This window comes from Plasmodium falciparum, assembly GCF_000002765.6.
Source record: "Plasmodium falciparum 3D7 genome assembly, chromosome: 4".
NCBI lineage: Eukaryota > Apicomplexa > Aconoidasida > Haemosporida > Plasmodiidae > Plasmodium > Plasmodium falciparum.
In genome coordinates, this window is record NC_004318.2 from 828,369 (window position 1) to 847,500 (window position 19,132).

Sequence of the window (19,132 nt, forward strand, 5' to 3'; positions counted from 1 at the left end):
AGGGTAATTATTTTTGTGAAAATATTGCATTTAATTTTTTTGGTATTATTGTAAATACCTAATAATAAATAAAATTTCATATATTTCAATCGAATTGAGTTGATATATATATATATATATATATATATATATATATATATATATATACATTTATTTTTAAACTGTTACATAGGTAAAATATAATATGTTTTACCTGTCCACTTTTTTATTATCATTACATATATATATATATATATATTTAATTAGGTTAATTATTAGGTTTTCCTTTTTTTTCAACTTGAATAAAAAAGGGGAAAATGATTAAACATATATATTTTCTTAAATGTATATTTTTTTTTTTTTTTTTTTTATGGAAAATGAAAAAAATTTTAACTGAATGTAAAATAGAATATAAGAATCTATTTTTTCCATTTAACAACCTGAAAATTGTATGTTGTCTATGGTGATCATATATTTCTTGTGATAACAAAATAGGTATAAATATAATACTTTTTATATGTATAAACATATTTATTATGAAGTATTATGTGGTATATTATATATGTACCATTATTTATTAAACAATTTTTGTTAATCCTAGCAAAGTTACATTCTTTGGCATGTACAAAAGGGCAAAACACCAAACTGAACATATTAACAAATTGTTATTAATATGATGACCATGCCTTGTATAATTACATGGTTATTTATTATATATATATATATATATATATATATATATGTATGTATGTATGATAATGTGCTTTGGTTATTGTTTTATAAAGGTATTAAAAAATATTTTATATTATGAACAAAAAAAAGAAATATACCATATTCTCAATATAATCATATCTAATTTTCCATGGGAAAACAAAATTGATGTTATGATTAGATATTACTAAAAAATATTATTAATCTATTTTTCAATGTTCGTACGATATTTTTTAAAATTACAATTATATTTTATCATATGAAAAATATATAAAAGAAAAGAAGTTTTAAATAAATGTATATATAAAGATATAGTAACTTTTATGTATACTCTAATTTAGCATGCTTTCCATAAATGATTATCAATAATATGTAAATTTTACAAAATTTACCTGAACTTTATTAAAATTTCCATTTTCATATTATAATATATATAAAATTATAATTATTAAGGATATAATGAAAAAAAGATAAAATATATATAAATATATATAAATATATAAATATATAAATATATATATATATATATATATATTGATGTTTATATATATAATACCTATCAAATTAAAAGGAATATAGCCTTTTCATTGAATCGTACTACAAATTATTTTTTTCCCTATTTTAAACTTTGAAATTTGTATAAATATTGAGAATCAATATATGTATGATTAAAATTTTTTTTTGTTATATAATATATCCATAAATAAATAAATAAATATATATATATATATATACTATATGTATTTTTTTTTATTTATTTCTAAATTGTTTTAAAATGTTTTTCATTTTTTTAAATATATAATTTTATATATGTAATATATATCCCTTTATCAAAACTTTTGCAATTGTATTGATTTAATAAAAATGTAAAAAAAAAAAAAAAAAAAAAAAAAAAAAAAAAAAAATGAATCTGTCAGCTATTGAAAAAAAAAACAATTTCTTAAAAGGAATTGGAAACAAAGAAACTGCAAGGGAATTATTGCAGGTAAGTAATTAATATATATATATATATATATATATATTTATTTATATATTTATATTTATTTAATTATTTATTTATTTATTTATTTATATTTAGTACATATATATTTTTGTCAAAATAAGTGCTTCTATGTTTGTTTACTATATTATAATGCTTACATGTATCTTTAATTATGTGCTTATATCTTCTTCCATTTTTAATTTGAAAAATATAGATTGTAATGAACAATTGTGGAAAGTTCCATTTTAAAATTACCTTAAAAGACAATAGGGAAATATTAGGTTCCTTAACCTATGTAGATAAATATTATTTATTCCTTACAAATAGTGAGGAGCATTATAAAGGTAATACCATAAATATAAATAAATAAAAAAAAAAATATATATATATATATATATACATATAATCAATTGCATTTTTTTTCTGCTTTTAAAGGTAGTGAAAGTTATATACGAAATTGCGGTGACATTTTAATCCCATTAAATATAATTAAAAAAATTGAAATTGAAAAAAGTTATTTTGATAGGTGTTATGAACAATTGGAAAAAGCATAAATAGGAAGACTATTTTGTATTTGATTTTTTATTCCATTTTTTTTTTTTTTTTTCTTTTCTTTTCTTTTCATTTCTATTCGTTTGTTTTTTTTTTTTTTTTTTTTCCTTTTTCATTTTATTTTTTTGTGTGTTGTTGTCATATGAGCAATATACATATAATATAATCATATTGTTTTATATATATGATATCATATTTATTTGTATACAAATATATTTTTATTTATTTTTAAGTTATAAAAAATTATACAAATTATGTAAATGGTAAAAAATTGATAATTAAAAAAAAATAAAAAATAAAAAATAAAAAATAAAAAATAAAAAATAAAAAATAAAAAATAAAAAATAAAAAATAAAAAATAAAAAATAAAGATATTTTTTTTTCACCTTAAAATGTTTAAGATTCCTCGTCATTTAATATTTCTTCTTTCATAACCTGTAGACAAGAATGTTAAAAAAAAAAAAAAAAAAAAAAAAAGGACAAATTAATATATGAAGAAAATTAATAAATATAATATATATATATATATATAGATAACATCCATATTATGAAAAGGTAAATTAACACATATAAATATAAATATAAATAAATATATATAATATATATATATATATATATATATAATTATACTTCGTTTAGTTGAATATATAATTCGTAATAATCATCTCCCTTTAACATATCCTTAACAAAATAACAATTTACTTTAATTCTTATCTGTAATAAAATAGAAGAAGCCATAAAAAAAATAAACCATTATAATTTATTCTTATTTGTCTCATATATTTTTATAAATTTTGTTTTATATATATATAAATAAAGTTTTATATTTTTACATCATTGTGTTCATAAATATATAAACATTTTTTATATACACATATCGTCAACATTTCTTGTAAGAAATGAAAAGATATTAAATTACTTGTTCGAGTGCTCCTTTAATAACTCCACATAATAAACTACAATAATTTAATGATGATAATGATTTTGGTAATTCCACAAAATCGCTTAAAGGATTGTTATCAAAAATAATAGAAAATATATTGGATTCTTTATTTACACAAGTAACTGTTCCACTTATTCCTAGGAACATTTTAAAGGCCACCTGTAAGTGTATACAAAAAAAAAAAAATATATATATATATATATATAATATGTATAAATGTATTACTACTTTATCACATTATTATTTCTGAATAATATGGTAAAAAAAAAAATAATAATAATAAAATTCACAAAAAGGTGGAGGGAAAATGTTTTTTATTTTATTATTTTTTTTTTTTTTTTTATTTTTTTTTTTTTTTTTTTTATTTTTTTTTTGTATTATATAATACCTTAGCTATAACATTGACTGTTTCTTCAAAATCTTCACAAAATGAAATATCAGACTTTGCAAGGAATTCTTCAATTAGTCTTGTGCCTATGTTGAATCCCCTAAATTGTGCACAAAAATTAAATAAAGTATAAGAATGGTTTATATATATATATATATATATATATTTTAGTATATCTTTTTTTATTTAACATTACATTTTTTCTAATTGCTCATTGACTTCGTCTACTAATTCCAGATCTTTCAAAAGTTGACTCACTAAGGCTCCATATGTAAATGAAAATAATTCAGAGTTCTTAAAAAAAAATATATACATATATATATTATAAATAATAAAGAATATATGTATATTTATTTGTTCAATGGTGTATATATTGTTCCTTTTTTAAAATCTTTAATTCAATTAACATTAATATATATATATTTATTTATTTATTTATTTGTACCACTTTCTCTAATTTTGCAAAAATGGCATCTCCTTGTTTTTGATATTTATCCTTTGACATTTTTTTTTAAAACATAATAAAAAATAAAACAACCTCTCTATTATATATTTTATTTATTCTTATAGATTATTGAAAGAATTATCCTTAAGAACAAGTAAGAAACAATATATTTATATTCCAAAAAAAAAAAAAAAAAAACAGAAAAAACAAAAAAAAAATTAAATAAATAAATAAATTCTTGTTTTCTTATATATATAATTTATTTTTAACTTAGAAATACATCTTATATAAATTTCAAAAAAATATTTTTTCTTCAATGGATGATGACACTTTTATCATATATATATATATAAATCGATTATACCATTTGCGAAAAAAAAAAATTCAATTTTTTATACTTTTATAATTTATATTTGGGAAAAAAAAAAAAAAAAAAAAAAAAAAAAAAAAGAGGAACCATTGAACTTTATTATTATATATTTATATAATTATTTATTGAAATTATATATATATATATATATTACATATATTAGTGTTGAATCATATAAATAAATAAACATATATATATATATATATATATATATATATATATATTATATATATATATATGTTATATATAATATTTTTAAAACCTATTTCTCATTCTTTTTTACATATTCATGTGTTTAATAATTAGATAAATCGTTTCATCTTTTCAAATACTAACATGTCTCATTATATTTAAAAAAAACAAAAAAAAAAAAAAATGATAAATTAAAAAGGATAGAAAAATACAGAATTTCTCTATTTTTTTTTTTTGTTTTTTCCCCTTTATTTTTTCATCGTCGCATTGTATAAACAAATAAATATAATAATATATTTTTTTCTTTTTACATTATAAGATAAAAGATAATAGTGATATTATATATTATTCTTTTTTTCCCTACTTTTTTTTTTTTTTTTTTTTTTTTTTTTTTTAAACGATCTGTTTATGAATGTGTAGAAAAACTTGCTAAAGTGAATAGAGTATAATTTTGTTACACCTTTAAAATATATTATGTATTATGTGTATTTATATTATTTTATTTATTTAAATTTTTTTTTTGTGGAAAATAAAATAAAGTAAAATAAAATAAAATGAAATAAAAAGAAATAAAAAGAAATAAAAATTTAATGCTTCTATTATTTTATATTATACTACACGAATAATTAATACATTCGATTTGGGGTAAAAAAAAAAAAAAAAAAAAAAAAAAAAAAATCATTCAGTGTTCTCACATGGAATCCGAAAAAAAAAAAAAAAATTAAAAAAAAATAAACAATATATATATATATATATATATATATGTAATATTAAATAATCTAATTTTCATGTTTTAAAAAGAAAAAAAAAATTCTTTATAATATTTATCTTAATTTTTTTTTCCCTTTTACTAATTTTACCGTCATCTTATTAAACTTGTAGAATATAATTTTGTTCTATAAAAATAGGGAACCGCTTACACCAAATGAAATAAAAAAAAAAAAAAAAAAAAAAAAATATATATATATATATAAAATAAATAATATATATATATATATATATATATATAAATTTCCTTTTATCTATATTGTAACAAAATGGTGAAAATTTTATAAATATGGTTCATATTGAATGAATTAAATTTTGTTTTTAATTTTACATTTATTTTTGAACAATTCACTTATATATAACATATTTATAATATTAACTTTTTGATGAACATATATACATATGTGGTGAAGCAGGTACACCACATGACTCTTTAAAAAAAAAAAAAAAAAAAAAAAAAAAAAAAATATACATATATAATATATATATATGCATATATTTTTTATTTATTTATTTGATTATATGGCATTGTATATTTGAAAGCATAAAAAAACAAAATAGTAGTAAAAAAGAATTCATATAGATTATACATATTATATATGTGTGCACATATATATATATTTATATATACATATATATATTATAATACATGAATTATTTTGTTTGTATATATTTAATCGTGCGTGTTTTGTAAAATGGCAAGCTGTAACACAATTGATGATAAGACTAATGAATGTAAGGATAGTATAAGTGAAGTTAAGAAAAGTATCCTAATAAACTGTATTAAAGAAAAGGATATAATAGAAAGTTCTTGTAGGAGTAATATATATGAAACTAATATATTAGAAGAGTTATTTATTTTAAATAAAAAGAAAAAGAAATTTGTAGGAGAAAATGAAGCATGGGATGTTATATCAAATATATCTAAATATTCTTCTGATAATCATAAAGAAACAGAAAAAAAAAAATTATTATTATGTTTTGGTAATAATAATTTTGGTCAGCTAGGATTAGAAGATAATGTTTCTATTGGTTTGATAGATTTTTCTACCATCATGATAAATAAATGTAAAAGATTATCCTTTTATGATAATTATAATAAAAAATTTAAGAAAAGTACAGATAAATCTTCTGTAGTAAAAAATAAGAAAAAGAATAGTAATAGTAATAATAGTAAAAAGAAGAGTATGTGTTCTTCGCTATCTACAAATAAAAGACATTCACGTATTTCTCTTAGTAATAATGAATTGTATAATGAAATATTGACGAAACTTCCAAGTAATTTTGCTTTGAAAACCATAAGAAAAAAGAAAAAACTTACAAATGGTGATGATAAAAATAATACAAACGAGCATGATAATAAAAATAATACAAACGATGATGATAATAAAAATAATACAAACGAGGATGATAATAAAAATAATACAAATGAGGATGATAATAAAAATAATAATACAAACGATGACGATTATGATGATGAAAAATGGGATGGTGGGAATGAAATTTATAATCTTAGGTCATCAAAGGTTGCTAAGATTCCAAAAAAGAAAATGATAGAACCAATATTACTAATGGATCCAATGCAAAGAAGAGAATCCATAAATAAGTTAGAACCGTTAAATATAATAGATCCTATAAATATTATGGATACATTAAAAAGGAGAGAGTCGTTCATAAGAAGAGAGTCGCTCATAAGAAGAGAATCTATAAATATTTTGGAATCAATAAATATAATGGATGTATTAAAAAGAAGAGAATCTATAAGAAGACGAGATTCTATAATGATAAATACAGCAGATCAACTTAATCTTTTTCAGAATGAAGATATTATAAAATCTAAATATAATAATATAATAAATAATGCTTGTAATCATAATAATAGTGTAAATGATTCTATAAATTCATTAAATACTAATGATAATGATAAAATAGAAAATGTACCTGTCTTCTTTTCAGAAAATGAAAATAACTGTAAACAAAAATATATAGAAAAATTTAGTCAATATGATAATTATTTAAAAGTAGATGATTGTTATGATAATATGGGGAATTTTATAAATGCTGATCATTATCGTAATATGGAAAATTGTCAAAATTGTGGAAATTATCAAAACAGTGAATATTATCATAGTGATGATCATTATCAACATGGAGATTATTATCATCGTGATGGGAACTATGAACATGATGAAACTTGTCATGCTAATATTTTATATGGTTATAATAATAACAACAATAATAATAATAATATCAACAATAACAATAATAATAATATTAATAATAATAGATTATTGAAAAAGAGTATGGCAAAAAATTGCAAAAAAAAGAATGTTTTATTTTTTAACCCCAAAATTATAAAATGTGGTAAATACCATTCAGGTGCTGTAAGCGAAAATGGTTTGGTGTGTTTATGGGGTCTTAATTCTTATGGGCAATTAGGCGTGAATTCTAAGAAATCTATATATACTTGTTATAAAAAAATGAAGGTGAAATTATCAGATGAAAAAAAAAAAAATAAAATAGTTATACATAAAAATAATAAGAGTAATACTAAAATTCTTAATTGTCCTCCTTCTATTATAAAAAATGAGAAGACTATAACATTACCATATATTTATAAATTAATCCCTTTGAAATATTTTGGTTATAAACATAAAATCAAAAATATTAGTTTAGGTTCTTTTCATACATTATTATTAACATATGATGGTTATGTTTTTACATTTGGATGTAATAAAAGAGCTCAGCTAGGATTACCGAACCATTATAATAAAAAGGTATCTTATACAAGCAAACCTTTTATGTTACCTATATATAATAATCCGAATAATATGTTTACAAGGGCACAGAAATTTTATGATAATGATATTAATCATGTTGTTCATGATGGTGTTCACGATGGTGTTCACGATGGTGTTCATGATGGTGTTCATGATGGTGTTCATGATTGTGTTCCTAATATTGCTCATGATGATGTTAATGATGATAAAAATAGAAAAGATAAAAAACATTATCATATGAAAAAGAAACCATTTCCAAACTATACTCCTGATAATGAAGAAAGACAGAAAAAAAATAATTTTTATTTCACTACAAAATCTATCTATGCAAAAATCGAACATCCAATTATTTTTATAACATGTGGATCTTATAACAGTGCCGTTATTGATGCTAATAAGAAATTATGGATGTGGGGATGGAATGAATATGGTCAAATCGATGATACGTATATAAATGAAAAAATAAAACGTATTAAAAGAAAAAGAAAAAAAATGGAAGCTCAAAAATCTGTGTCCTTTACAAAATCGATTAGTGATACCTTAATGAATTTGCCATTTATTAAAGGGCTAGCCGATAGTTTCACTTTCTCAAAAAAAAATGAGAATAATAAATATTCTTCTTGTGATGAAAAATATCAAAATCATAAAAATCATGAAACGGATGAAGGATCCAATCGATTGTATTTTTCTGATGCATGTTCATCGAATGAAAAAAAAAAATCAAAAAAACAGAACGTCGTGAAAAGAAATGAGGATGTGGACAAGCAAAATGACGAAGTAATGAAAAAAAATAATGATAAATTAAAGGGAAATGATAAGATGATAAAAAAGATACATCATGATAAATATGATGTTAATAAATATAAAGATAATAAATATAAAGATAATAAATATGATGTTAATAAATATAAAGATAATAAATATGATGTTAATAAATATGATGATAATAAACATGGTGATAACAAACATGGTCATAATAAATATAATGATAATAAATATAATGATAACAAACATGGTGATAATAAATATAATGACAAACATTATAACAAACATTATGATGATCATGATGATGACCATGATGATGACCATGATGATAAAAAGAAAAAAAAAAGTGAAAGAACCAAATTTAGCAATAAATATGTTAACATACCAAGAAAGATAAATATAAAGAATAGTAAAATTCTTCAAGTTAGTATAGGGAAATATCATAGCTTATGTTTAACACAAGATAAATGTGTTTATGTATGGGGTTATTTAAAAAATAAAAAACATATGAATAAAAATGAATATTATGATATGGATGAAGAAGAAAAAGAAGAAGAAGAAAGACGAAGACGAAGAAGAAAACAATTATATGAAATTAATAATTATATAGATGATGAAGAAAATTCGGATGATAGAAATAATAAAAATCATACATATGATTGTAATGATAAAACAGAATATTATGAAGATGTAACAACAATTACTAAAATAGAATGTTTAAGTCATTTATATATATCGGATATCAATTCATCAAGTACACATACTAGTTTTGTTGCTCCTATAAAAAGTGTAAATAAAGATATTGATGAATGTATATGGGAAATGGTTGATCAAAATAAAAATACAAAAAATAAAAATAAAAATAATAATTATGTTAATCGTTTTCAATTTCGTGGAGGAGAATCTTTCTCAGAAGAAAATCATATAGGAAAAGCTGGTGACCGTTATCGTAATAAATTATTACAGAGAAAAGGCGAAGGAAAGAGTTATAGTTATAAAGATAATTATTTTAATAGAGGAGGAGATAATATATATTATATAAAATATACTGATTTGTATAAATTATTAAATATTAAAATGAATGATAAAGATAAACTTTTAATGAGAAATGATAACATATATAATAATATATATAATAAAAATGACAAAAGTAAAAATAATAATAATAATATGTATTATATTAACAACAAATATCATGTTAGTAATACAAACATTATTAATAATAATTATTATACTCATAATAATTTAATGGATTATTTTAAAAATAAAAAAATAATCAATAATTACAATAATAGCAACAATAATAATAATAATAATAATAATAGGAATAATGAATTATGCAAATTAGACCATATATTAAAACCTTTACTTCTAAGTACAAATAATAAAAATATGCATTCATTAAATACTTTACAAATATTTCAAGTGTCTATGGGAAAGAACTTTGCCGTCATTTTAACGTCCTCTCCTTCTATAAATAAAATATTAAATAAGAAAAAAATAGATTACATAAATAATATATGCTCATTAGATGTATTAAGAGATAAAATACCAGAACGAAATATATTTGTTATAGGAAAAGGAGATTTTAATCAAATTTTGTTACCTCAAAATTGTAAACAATCATCTATACCTATATATTTAGATAAACATAAATTAATTTATCATGTTCTAAGAGTAAATAAAAAATATAACTTTCTAAATTCATCTAATAGAAAAAAATATTCGGATCAAATTAGTTATAATAGTAAATTATTTAATTTAAAAAAATATCATGAAAAAATTAAAGAAAATGTAAATAATAATAGTAGTTTTATATATAACGATCTAGGACATCATAAATTTTCTCTTATTCTCTCTCCTAATAAAAAAAGCTCTTCAGGAACATGTAAAATCAATTCGTATTCTTCAAATTGGGGTAGTGCACTCAGAAGAAAAAAATCCATGTCCGGAGTACATACATATAGTGATAGAGCTAGCCATCAAATACTTAACTTTAAATTAAGCAAAACATTTAAAAAATTTTCTTTAGAAAGAGAAAAATGGTATTTTTCGGACAGGGACAAAGTCGAAGAAGGAGATAATTCAAGTATCATAAAATTAAAGTGGGGTGTAGATACCAACGAAAATGAAAGTATTAAAAGAGAAAGCATTAAAAGGGAAAGTATTAAAAGAGAAAGTATTAAAAGAGAAAGTATTATAAAGATGGGAAGTGAACCTATTCATAAAAAAAATAACGATGATAATAATAGTACTTGTGCTGTTCGTAAATCAGCTAGTAATAGTGTTCAAATTATAGAAGTCGATAAAAACAAAAAAAAAAAAAAAAAAAAAAATCATATAAATTTATTTAAAATTCCAAACTTTTTTATGACTACATCGAACGAGCTAAGTGAGGTCAGTATGCAAAGTTCACAGGAATTAAATTATAATAAACAAAATAAAAAAGGTGAAAAAAATGAAGAAGGTGATGAAAATAATAAAGGTGATGAAAATGAAGAAGGTGACAAAAATAAAGAAGGTGATGAAAATAATAAAGGTGGTGAAAATAATAAAGGTGATGAAAATAATAAAGGTGATAAAAATAAAGTAGGTGATAAGAAAAATATTAGGAACGATAAAAATGCAGACACCGACTTTGTAACAAGTGTCCCCTTAGACGAATTCAATGAATATTCCTCCGATAATAAATTATTAAATAATTTTAGATTAAGTATAAATGCAGAAGAATCTAAGAAGAGCGAAACGTACGATTTAAATAACGATTTCCATATAAACATATTAAAAAACAATATGAACAATGCTAATTTATCAAAGGCTAGAAGTAGAGTTTCTTATTCATCACAAAATAAAAGACGATGTTCATCAGGTATTAATAAAAATGATTTGGTACAATCTATGATATTTAATGCTATTGATAATATAAATGAAAATTTATATATGGATAATCCAAAACGAAAAAAAAATTACGAACATATAGCAAAAAGTAATGAAGTTAAAATGAGATTTAAAGTTTTTAAAAAAAGAAATTCTTGTCTATGGAATTATTTTACATATCATAAACATAGAAACCAATATACATTCGATTTAAATTTATCAAAAGATATAGTCAATATTAATTTATTAGACATATCTTGTGGTGATTATCATTCCTTAATACTCCTGGAGGTGGACAAAATTGTATAACATCATAGAAAAATTGATATATATATATATATATATATATATATATATGTATATATGTATATCTATATTTATGTGTTTGGCCTTTATTTTATGTAATATGTTGTAGGGTCCTCTAAGCATATCAAATACAATTTATATGATATTTATTTTTTCATAATATTTATAAAAATATTATAAGTACTCCAAATATAAATAATACATACATATATATATATATAACGGTCCACTTGGTTCTATATATAATGATTACATATAAAAAAAATTATATTTATTTATTTTTTTTTTTTTTTTATTTTTTTTTTTTTTTATAATTTTTTTTTTTTTTTTTTTTTTTGTTATTTAAGTATGTTTTTTTTAAAAATATATAATTAAAATAAATATATAAAAAATAATAAAACTTAATAATATATATATTGTATATACCACAAAATATTATATATATGATACTTCATATGGCACATAATGTATATAAAATAATATGACCTTGATGTTATTTCTTATGAAAAAAAAAAAAAAAAAAAAAAAAAAAATTATTATATATATATAATATATGGGTAACATTTATTATTTATATTTTTATTTTTTTATATTTTTTTTTGAATAGTCATATATATATATATATATATTGTAAATTTTTTCTTTTACAAAAAAAATAAAAAATAAATAAATATATTTATATATATATATATATATATATATATATATTTTTTTTTTTTTTTTTTTTGATTTATAAATATATTATGTTACCATTTTGTAATATTTCAATATGGAAGAGAAAAAGAAATATGTATTAGATTCGAACAGCTTAATTAAATTTAAAGATTTTTTATTTTACAAATATGAGTGTTATATAACTGAAGGGGTAATAAAAGAAATAAAAGATGAGAATTCCAAAAAGAAATTAATGAATATTCTTCCTCTTTTAAAAATCGAAAAACCTGAAGAAATAGATATAAATTTTATAAGATATTTTTCAAAGTTAACAGGGGATTTGAATTCATTAAGTTCTGTAGATATAGAAGTTATAGCATTAACATATATGCTTCATAGGAAATATGGAGATGTCACAAAATTAAGAGCAACACCTTTAGAAACGATTTATAAATATGATGACGTTAAATATGAATATATGAATGTTAATAAAAATGATAAGAAAGAAAAAAAGAAGAAAAAGAAGAAACAGAAGAAAATAAATGAAATCCATTTTAATGACCATCATAAAGAAAAAGAAACAGATGATGAAAAAGGAACACATGAAGAAAATGAGAAGGAAAATATTAAAAGAGAAGATGATCATAATACAATACAAATTGGGGAAGGTGAATTATTAAAACAAGAAAAATTACAAGTAAGTAATGATGACAACATGGATGATGATAATAATCATTATGATAAAAAGGAAATTATTTACTTAGAACATGATAAACATTCACAAGGAGATGATAACTCCTTAGGTAAAAATTATAAGCTTTCCCATATAGATGATGACATATCGGATAAAAGCAATAGTCTTTCTTATAATAATACGGACCTATCGGATGATAACATTAGCGATTTTTTAGCAAGTGACGACGAATATGAAGAATTGAAGAAAGGAAAGAATAAATTTATTGGTTGCCAAACGATAAAAGAAGAAGTGGTAAAGGTATTGTCGAATGGTGATAATAATGAAGATAATGATGAAGATAATGATGTAGATAATGATGAAGATAATGATGTAGATATTAATGATGATAATAGTGATGATAATAATGATAATAATAGTGATGATAATAGTGATGATAATAGTGATGATAATAGTGATGATAATAGTGATGATAATAATGATGAGGGTGGTGATTGGATAAACCTTAACAACTTTGATAAAATAAATTTAAATATTAATAAAGATGAAACTTTTAAAGAGACAGTTGCTTGTATAACTACAGATTATGCTATGCAAAATGTGTTGTATCAAATCGGATTAAATGTAATAACTATAGATGGTTATAAAATAAATTCAATAAAATTATGGGGTTATTTTTGCACGTCTTGTTATTTTTTTATGAGAACAAATAATTTATTATTTTGTTCGAAATGTGGAAATAATAATCTAAGAAAGGTTAATGTTCATGTTGATAATGATTCAAAAAAGTTAATTGTTAAAATCCCACATATAAGAGTTAATATAAAAAATACAATTTTTAGTATACCCAAAAAAAAATATCATAACAATAATAAAAATAAATTTGAAGATAAATTACAAATTTTTAGAGAAGATGAATTGTTAATAGGAGGAAGGAAACAATTTATATCTCATCAAAAAAAATTATATGAATCACAAAAAAATATTAACGATCCTTTTAATGATGATAATTTTTATGATACATCCAATTGTTTTATTAGAACCAAATTGAAAAGTGGAAAAGTCGCTGTCTTGAAAAATCCAAAAATTCTTGTTGGGGGAAAAAAAAATGTCCACAGAAGGAAGAAATGAAAAAAATTGTTATGAACAGGAGTGTATAGCATGACTAATAATAAGAGCAAATATAAATAAAAAAATATATATATATATATATATTTATATATATTTTTATTTTTGAATTTTTTTGTCTTTTTAATATATAGCATTTGTATTTTGTTCCTTTATTTTATTATTTTTCATATGGTACAAATAAATTTTTATTTATATTTATATTTTTATTTTATTTTATTTTATTTTTTTTTTTGAAAAAATTATAAAAACCTATTAAATTGCATATAACATTATTCACTGTAAATACATATAAAAGAATAAATTCAAAAAAAAAAAAAAAAAAAAAAAAATGTAATATTTCCTTGTGGTTTTATTTTTCCAATATGTAGACCAGTATAAAGTTAACAAATCGACCAGAACATAAGGTGATTTCAAAATGGTGAGAAAATATAAAAAGGTTGTTTTTAAAAACGTTATATGTTATATATTTGGACAGTGCGTATATTTAATTTGTTTATTATGCAATTGTTTATTTTTGTAATAAAGAGTTAGCAAATAATAATATAAAAAAAAAAGACTTTCATTTTTTAGTAATACATAAATACATACAAATGAATAAATAAATAAATAAATATATATATATATATATATTATATCACATATATATATAAAAAAAAATGAATTGTGTCTTTTTTTTATGCTTGTATATTTTCCTCGGTTCCGTTGTTCATTTAAAGGTCCCTATAGAAAATGCTCCTTTCGTATTTAACAAGAAGGAAAGTACAAAATAAAGGACAAATAAGAAAATAATTACATTATTAAAATGAATAAATAAATAAATAAATAAATATATGTATATATATATATATATATATATATATATATATATATATATATCCTTTTAGATGATATAAAATATTTTCTGGATAAGGAAACACCGGATGATTTTTTATCAAACAATTCCTATTCATTAGATATAACATTAGAAAATTTTCCCAATCCTTTTTTTCATCCTTCCTTATGTAATAGATATGGATTCAAATTTTCTTATATATGCGACCCTAATAAAATATTATCGAGAAATATAGCTGATCAAATTGAGGGTATATTATAACAACTTTATTAAAAGCATTCTTTCTTTTACTCATAATAATGTATATATAAATGAACTCATAAAAATAAGTACATATATTAATATTTACATTATAGAAATATTGAATTATCAAAGGAGAAATTCAAAACATTTTTGTGTAGATAAAGAAGTCCCATACGTGTAATATGTTAAATAAATATATATATATATATATATATATATATATATATATATATATGCATGTACATTTTTTTTTTTTTTTTTTTTTTTTTAATATTCAGTTTAGGGGTAGCTCTTATAAATAAACTCCCCTATGGAATAAGTGCTGACACTTTTGCTTCTCAAATATTCGAATACTGGAAATTAAGTAACAAAGATTGTAATGATGGTGTTCTCCTTTTTTTTGTAAAAGAAGACACACATTTTATATTAAAATGGAAAAAAGGTAATAATATCATATATATATATATATATATATGTGTACATATGTATTCATATTATTTTTTTCTCTCAAAAAATAGGAGCTCAATCAATAATTAATTTTAGAACAGCGACTTCTATGAATAAATCTTTTAACCAATATCTACGAAAATATTCACTGGAATACTCTATTTTGAGCGGTAAAAAGGGAAACAAAAAGATAACATCAATATTGCAATATATATATATATATATATATATATATATATATATATTTATTTATATTTTTAATTTCAGCTGTAAAATTAACATCGCAAGTAGGAATACAATTTTAAAATATAATTGTAAGGATTTTTATTATAATTTTTTTTTTTTTTTTTTTTTTTTTGCATTTTTAAATGGAAGTATTTGACGGAGGAAATAATTCCACCAACACAAACTGCTCAAAAGTAAAATTATTTATAAAAAAATAAAATCATACACATGTCATTTGCATAAGCCATAATATGTATTTTTTTTTTTCCCAAACACCCATATATTATTAGGGTTGTAGCGTTTACAATAGTTATTGTAGTTGGTTTGGCATATGTTGCATTTATATTAATAGGTCGGTTTCAATAATTGGATAAAAATAAAATAAAATGACAGAATGTTTAATTTATTAATGAAATGTATCATATATATGGACGTAAAATGAGTCTATGATATATTATATACATATATATATATTTAAATTTCAGTTTTCGCGGATGCTCAGAGGGACAATAAATAATATTGTAGAGAATTTTTTAAGGTAAAAAAAAAGTATATATATATTTAAGGAATTCTCTCTTTTTTTTTTTTAAATATATATTATTTAATATGAAAATGAAAAAGGATATTATTTGCTTATTTATTTTATTTCATATTTTATTATTTATCATTATTATATATATGTTTTTTTTTCTCTCTTTGTCAATTTAAAAAAAAAAAAAGGAAAAAAAAAAAAAAAAAAAAAAAACAGTTTTGTAAGCGTTTAACAACTTCCCTTGTCTTTTGATAACACATAAATTGTTTTTCATAAAAAACTCTACAACAAATATTTAATACATGAATTGATGATTATAGATATTAACATATACATATATATATATATATTTTTTTTTTCTTTTATTAAAAAACTCATATTAAATATGTATGTATGCGTTATTGTTATGTGTTCCAATGAACCTTGAATTGTCTCTTATAGGATTTTTTTGGTTCTCCTTTTTTCGATTTTTTTTTTTTTTTTTTTGACATTAACTTAAAAGACTGCATATGTTTTGTATGTGTAAAAGGAAATAGAGAGGAAATATAAATAAATAAATATATATCTATATCTATATCTATATATATATATATATATATATATATATATTATGTAAAAACAAATAAGTTTTTAAAATATAGAAAAATTATGAACAAGCAAGGTAAAATTAAGCAAAGAAAGGGTATATGACAAAATTGATATTTTACATTTTAGCTACCTATTATTATTATTTTATTTTTTTTCTTTTTTATGGTCAAAATAAATAGCGAATTTGCACATAAATGCATGGGTTGTTAAAAAAAAAAAAAAAAAAAAAAAAATATACATATATATATATATATATATATATATATATAAGTGTCCAGTCTTATGAATACGACATATAAATATTGAAGGTGTATATGTAGATAAATTCTTAAAAGAAAAAATATTAAAATATTAAAAATATATTATAAATGTAAATGTATTATACATAAAAATATGTATACTATATATATATATATATATAAACCTGTTCAATAATATATTATTTTTTTTTTTTTTTTTGTACGTAAAAAAATATATACGCATATATATATATATATATATTGTTATAAATGATTACACATTTTAATTATCGAATTAGATGATTTTTTTTAAGAATTACAAAATTTATGAGAAAGCCATATATAAAAAAATAAAATAAATAATATATATATATATGTATAACTCAAAATAAAATAACTAAATTATTAAACCAATTATATTTACGTACGTACGTTTTTTTATATCCTTTTAAAAATCCGTTTTTACGTATTCTACATATTAATTATCATTAAGAAGAAAAAAAACATTAATTTTTTTTTTCATTGTATATATGTTTATTATATATATATATATATATATATATATGTATACTTATGTACATTTTCTTAAAACTTTTCTAGCTTGAAAATATTTATAATTGTATTATATCTATATTTATGATGATAAATATTATTTCGTAATATAATGAATTCAAATTGATGATATTTTATATATATATATAAATATACGCGCGTGTAAACACGAAACAAGGTATTATGACATTGTAAAATGCACATATATATATATATATTTATATTTTAAGAGTAAAATGAACATAAGGTGCCTATTCTTCATATATGTGTAATATGAAAAAAAAAAGAAAAAAAAAAAAAAAAAAAAAGCTTATGAAAAAAGAATTTTTTTTTCAATTTAAAAAACCGCTCTTTTTAAATTTTGGGAAGATTTTTTTTTTTTTTCTTTTTAGAAAAAAATAAATATATATATTATATGTATTATATTATCCGTTATGCCATGGCATAATGTACATAAGTGACCTCATAAAACGTATAAATAAATAAATATATATATATATATATATATATATAGTATATATTTATTTGTTTGTATATGTATATGTTTATATTTATTTTATTTTATTTTTTTTTTTGTCTTTAACTGAAGAATAAAAGTGTTCAGTGAATACATATATCCTCAAACACTGAAACGAAATTAGAAAAATAATAAAATAAATAAACCAGTATGCATGTACCATCCACATATTTACCCTTGTATAGCTATCAGAACTTTTTTAGAAAAAATAATGAACCGAAATATAGTTTAAACCCCTTTGGGAATATGGAAATCTTAAGCAACATTCCTCAGAACAACACATACCATTGTTCAGCATTCAATACAGATATTAATTATGATAATAATTCTTGTATAAATGGGAATAAAAATAATTCATTGAATGTTCCATATATAATGGAAAGACCTAAAACGAATAACGCGTGTTATTATAATACTAAT

General features: G+C 19.6%; 6 protein-coding genes across 6 annotated transcripts in view; 5 read left to right on the top strand and 1 right to left on the bottom strand.

The window, feature by feature from the left end:
- Window positions 1-1,594: 1,594 nt before the first annotated feature.
- Window positions 1,595-2,226, top strand: PF3D7_0418400 (conserved Plasmodium protein, unknown function; the record flags this gene model as incomplete). Its single annotated transcript, XM_001351456.1, has 3 exons — window positions 1,595-1,675; window positions 1,887-2,016; window positions 2,108-2,226. 3 exons carry the CDS (start codon window positions 1,595-1,597, stop codon window positions 2,224-2,226), a joined length of 330 nt encoding a protein of 109 aa, XP_001351492.1.
- Window positions 2,227-2,620: 394 nt separating this feature from the next.
- PF3D7_0418500 (trafficking protein particle complex subunit 3, putative) lies at window positions 2,621-4,060 on the bottom strand (the record flags this gene model as incomplete). The annotated part of the gene is made up of 6 exons (XM_001351457.1): window positions 2,621-2,659; window positions 2,855-2,938; window positions 3,144-3,326; window positions 3,556-3,655; window positions 3,752-3,849; window positions 4,001-4,060. The coding sequence occupies 6 exons, from the start codon at window positions 4,058-4,060 to the stop codon at window positions 2,621-2,623; spliced, it is 564 nt and encodes a 187-aa protein (XP_001351493.1).
- Window positions 4,061-6,025: 1,965 nt separating this feature from the next.
- On the top strand, window positions 6,026-12,061 carry PF3D7_0418600 (regulator of chromosome condensation, putative; the record flags this gene model as incomplete). Its single annotated transcript, XM_001351458.1, has 1 exon — window positions 6,026-12,061. One exon carries the CDS (start codon window positions 6,026-6,028, stop codon window positions 12,059-12,061), a length of 6,036 nt encoding a protein of 2,011 aa, XP_001351494.1.
- Window positions 12,062-12,827: 766 nt separating this feature from the next.
- PF3D7_0418700 (RNA-binding protein NOB1, putative) lies at window positions 12,828-14,537 on the top strand (the record flags this gene model as incomplete). Its single annotated transcript, XM_001351459.1, has 1 exon — window positions 12,828-14,537. One exon carries the CDS (start codon window positions 12,828-12,830, stop codon window positions 14,535-14,537), a length of 1,710 nt encoding a protein of 569 aa, XP_001351495.1.
- A 656-nt stretch (window positions 14,538-15,193) lies between these two features.
- Window positions 15,194-16,801, top strand: PF3D7_0418800 (MOLO1 domain-containing protein, putative; the record flags this gene model as incomplete). The annotated part of the gene is made up of 9 exons (XM_002808616.1): window positions 15,194-15,296; window positions 15,422-15,619; window positions 15,726-15,789; window positions 15,891-16,054; window positions 16,131-16,229; window positions 16,327-16,346; window positions 16,435-16,478; window positions 16,575-16,636; window positions 16,770-16,801. The coding sequence occupies 9 exons, from the start codon at window positions 15,194-15,196 to the stop codon at window positions 16,799-16,801; spliced, it is 786 nt and encodes a 261-aa protein (XP_002808662.1).
- Window positions 16,802-18,862: 2,061 nt separating this feature from the next.
- PF3D7_0418900 (conserved protein, unknown function) overlaps window positions 18,863-19,132 on the top strand; it is a gene marked incomplete at both ends in the record, with an annotated part of 1,829 nt that continues 1,559 nt past the window's right edge. The window contains one exon of the mRNA XM_002808617.1: window positions 18,863-19,132. This exon is cut by the window's right edge and continues 612 nt beyond it. Within this exon, the coding sequence (XP_002808663.1) occupies window positions 18,863-19,132 (270 nt within the window).